Here is a 2,488-nt window from a genome sequence, read left to right as displayed (position 1 = left end):
CTGTGGGAAAGTATTGTAAGTACACAGTATTACTGTGTAGGTACCTGATGAAAATCTCCTTAATACATAATGTAGTTACAACGATGTAACAACACAGTGAGCTCAGACTTGGAGGTGATGATCCTCATCCCAAACCACTCCAGTGAACTGACAGCAGACTGGACAACAGACTGGACAACAGACTGGACAGCAGACTGGACAACAGACTGGACAACAGACTGGACAACAGACTGGACAACAGACTGGACAGCAGACTGGACAGCAGACTGGACAACAGACGGGACAGCAGACTGGACAACAGACGGGACAACAGACCGGACAACAGACGGGACAGCAGACTGGACAACAGACTGGACAACAGACCCGGACAGCAGACCGGACAACAGACGGGACAACAGACCGGACAGCAGACCGGACAACAGACCGGACAGCAGACCGGACAGCAGACCGGACAGCAGACCGGACAACAGACCGGACAGCAGACCGGACAGCAGACCGGACAACAGACTGGACAACAGACGGGACAACAGATGGGACAGCAGACCGGACAGCAGACCGGACAACAGACTGGACAACAGACGGGACAACAGACGGACAGCAGACAGCAGACCGGACAGCAGACCGGACAGCAGACCGGACAGCAGACCGGAGAACAGACTGGACAACAGACGGGACAGCAGACTGGACTGACACACTGCCTGGCTCTGCTAAAGGGCAGCAGTGGCATCTTCCATTTTCCTCTGAATGTCGTCTATCGCTTCCCCAACTCAGCTTGTTAATCAGAAAGCCTCCATCCTCCACCGTATGTAGGCCCGGCTCTGGAGAGGCTCTCTGATTCTGTAGACAGGGTTCAGGAGAAAAACAAAAAGCTCTTTATTAATAGTGTGGGAAAAGGGGATTGTCCGTTCACAGGGAGAACTGGACCTGGAGAGACAGACAGAGGCAGGGAGGGAGAGGCGGAGGGACATGAGGGGAATTGTCCAGTTATCCGGTCCGTCATCAGTTCTCTTCGCAGCGGGTCGGTTTCCATGGCTTCCACTCAGGAGGTCGAGCACAGAGAGAACAACGTAACATCTAATCCACAATCCAGAACCGTACTTTCCAAAATCCACATCCAAACGAAGTTTCCAGTTGACGGCCGCTCCTTCCCGCACCGTTGAGATTTGATCTGCAAACACCTTCCTCTCCACTGAGGGAGAGCAGTGGCAGTTCCTCAGTAGGGTGATGATCTGCAGCTGGGTTCTCTGCACCTCTGCCGCACCGGGACGGATCGACCACCACAGCCCAACAACATCAAGATCTTCCCTGGTTCCTCACCACTGAGCTTTCTAACCTCCTCAGTGACCTCTGACCTCAAAGTTCCTCAAAGTCCTTCCTCCTTCTGACAAGGTTCTGCTGAGAACGGCCTGGTGATGTCCTGTCTTCCCCTCCTGAGTCTCTGAATCGTTTTCCAGAACCTCTTTGAGGCTGAAGCTCCTCCTCCATCTCCTCTCCAAACACCAGGGCTTTCTCTTCTGTAGCTCCAGTAGCTGCAGCCTCTCTGTCCTGCTGGTTCAGCAGTCCTCCATACCAACCAGGTCCAGAAGGCCTCCATCTTCAGCTGGACAGCCTCCTTCACCCCTGCTGTCCACCAGCAGCTTTTGACAGACTCCGCCCACCTTCTGACCACAGCTCCAGACTCCGCCCACCTTCTGGCCAGCAGCACAAGGCTCCTGATGACATTTCTGTCTGGGTCACAAACCTTCCACCACCATAAGCTGCAATTTGCAGGAAGGAAGCTACAGTATTTCCCATTTTTAATAAAACGTCAGTATCAGACCCACATGGCTGTAACCAGGTGATAAAGCCCTGTGCGTTTATCTACCGGCCACACTGGCTGATGGATTCCAGATTCACCAGCCACTTTCTGACCTCTGACCTCTGACCTCCCAGACTTTAGCTGCACCCCCTTTTCTCTTTCACTGTCTTGTCCAAGTATAAATTATTTCCAGAACATCACTAGTGATGAATTGCATGACACGTTTTTACCTGGAATAACAACACTGTGTGTGTGTGTGTGTGTGTGTGTGTGTGTGTGTGTTGTGTGTGTGTGTGTGTGTGTGTGTGTGTGTGGTTATAATTGGATGACAGGCCATCCTCTCTTCCTCCCCCTGACTTTACTGAATCACTCCATGACAACGTCTAGAGAAGAAACTAATTGGACCAGAGGTGTGTGTGTGTGTGTGTGTGTGTGTGTGTGCGTGTGCGTATGTGTGTGTGTGTGTTGACAGAGAGCAGAGACGATGTGTCCTGTCCTACCCATGATCCTCCTCTCCTCATTATGACCAATCAGATGGACAGGAGGACAGACAGACTAATATCTCCTGCTGTTGTTCTGTCTGTTGTCTGGCAGCTCGCAGCCTCGTCTGGAATATTCTGTTCCAAACATCAGGCCGGCTGATAAGAAAGTGGAAGTACCTGGAGTATTATGGGATGTACGAGACATTGG

General features: G+C 51.9%; 1 protein-coding gene across 1 annotated transcript in view; it reads left to right on the top strand.

Annotated features, from left to right (window-relative positions):
* Positions 1-157: 157 nt before the first annotated feature.
* Positions 158-2,488, top strand: part of LOC139929024 (uncharacterized) — a gene marked incomplete at both ends in the record, with an annotated part of 19,165 nt that continues 16,834 nt past the window's right edge. The window contains 2 exon segments of the mRNA XM_078282502.1: positions 158-774; positions 2,393-2,488. The exon segment at positions 2,393-2,488 is cut by the window's right edge and continues 3 nt beyond it. Of these exon segments, the coding sequence (XP_078138628.1) occupies positions 158-774; positions 2,393-2,488 (713 nt within the window).

Source organism: Centroberyx gerrardi, unplaced genomic scaffold (genome assembly GCF_048128805.1).
Source record: "Centroberyx gerrardi isolate f3 unplaced genomic scaffold, fCenGer3.hap1.cur.20231027 Scaffold_553, whole genome shotgun sequence".
NCBI classification, from domain to species: domain Eukaryota; kingdom Metazoa; phylum Chordata; class Actinopteri; order Beryciformes; family Berycidae; genus Centroberyx; species Centroberyx gerrardi.
The sequence above is the reverse complement of the archived record's forward strand: the minus strand, read 5'-3'. Positions and strand labels throughout refer to the sequence as shown.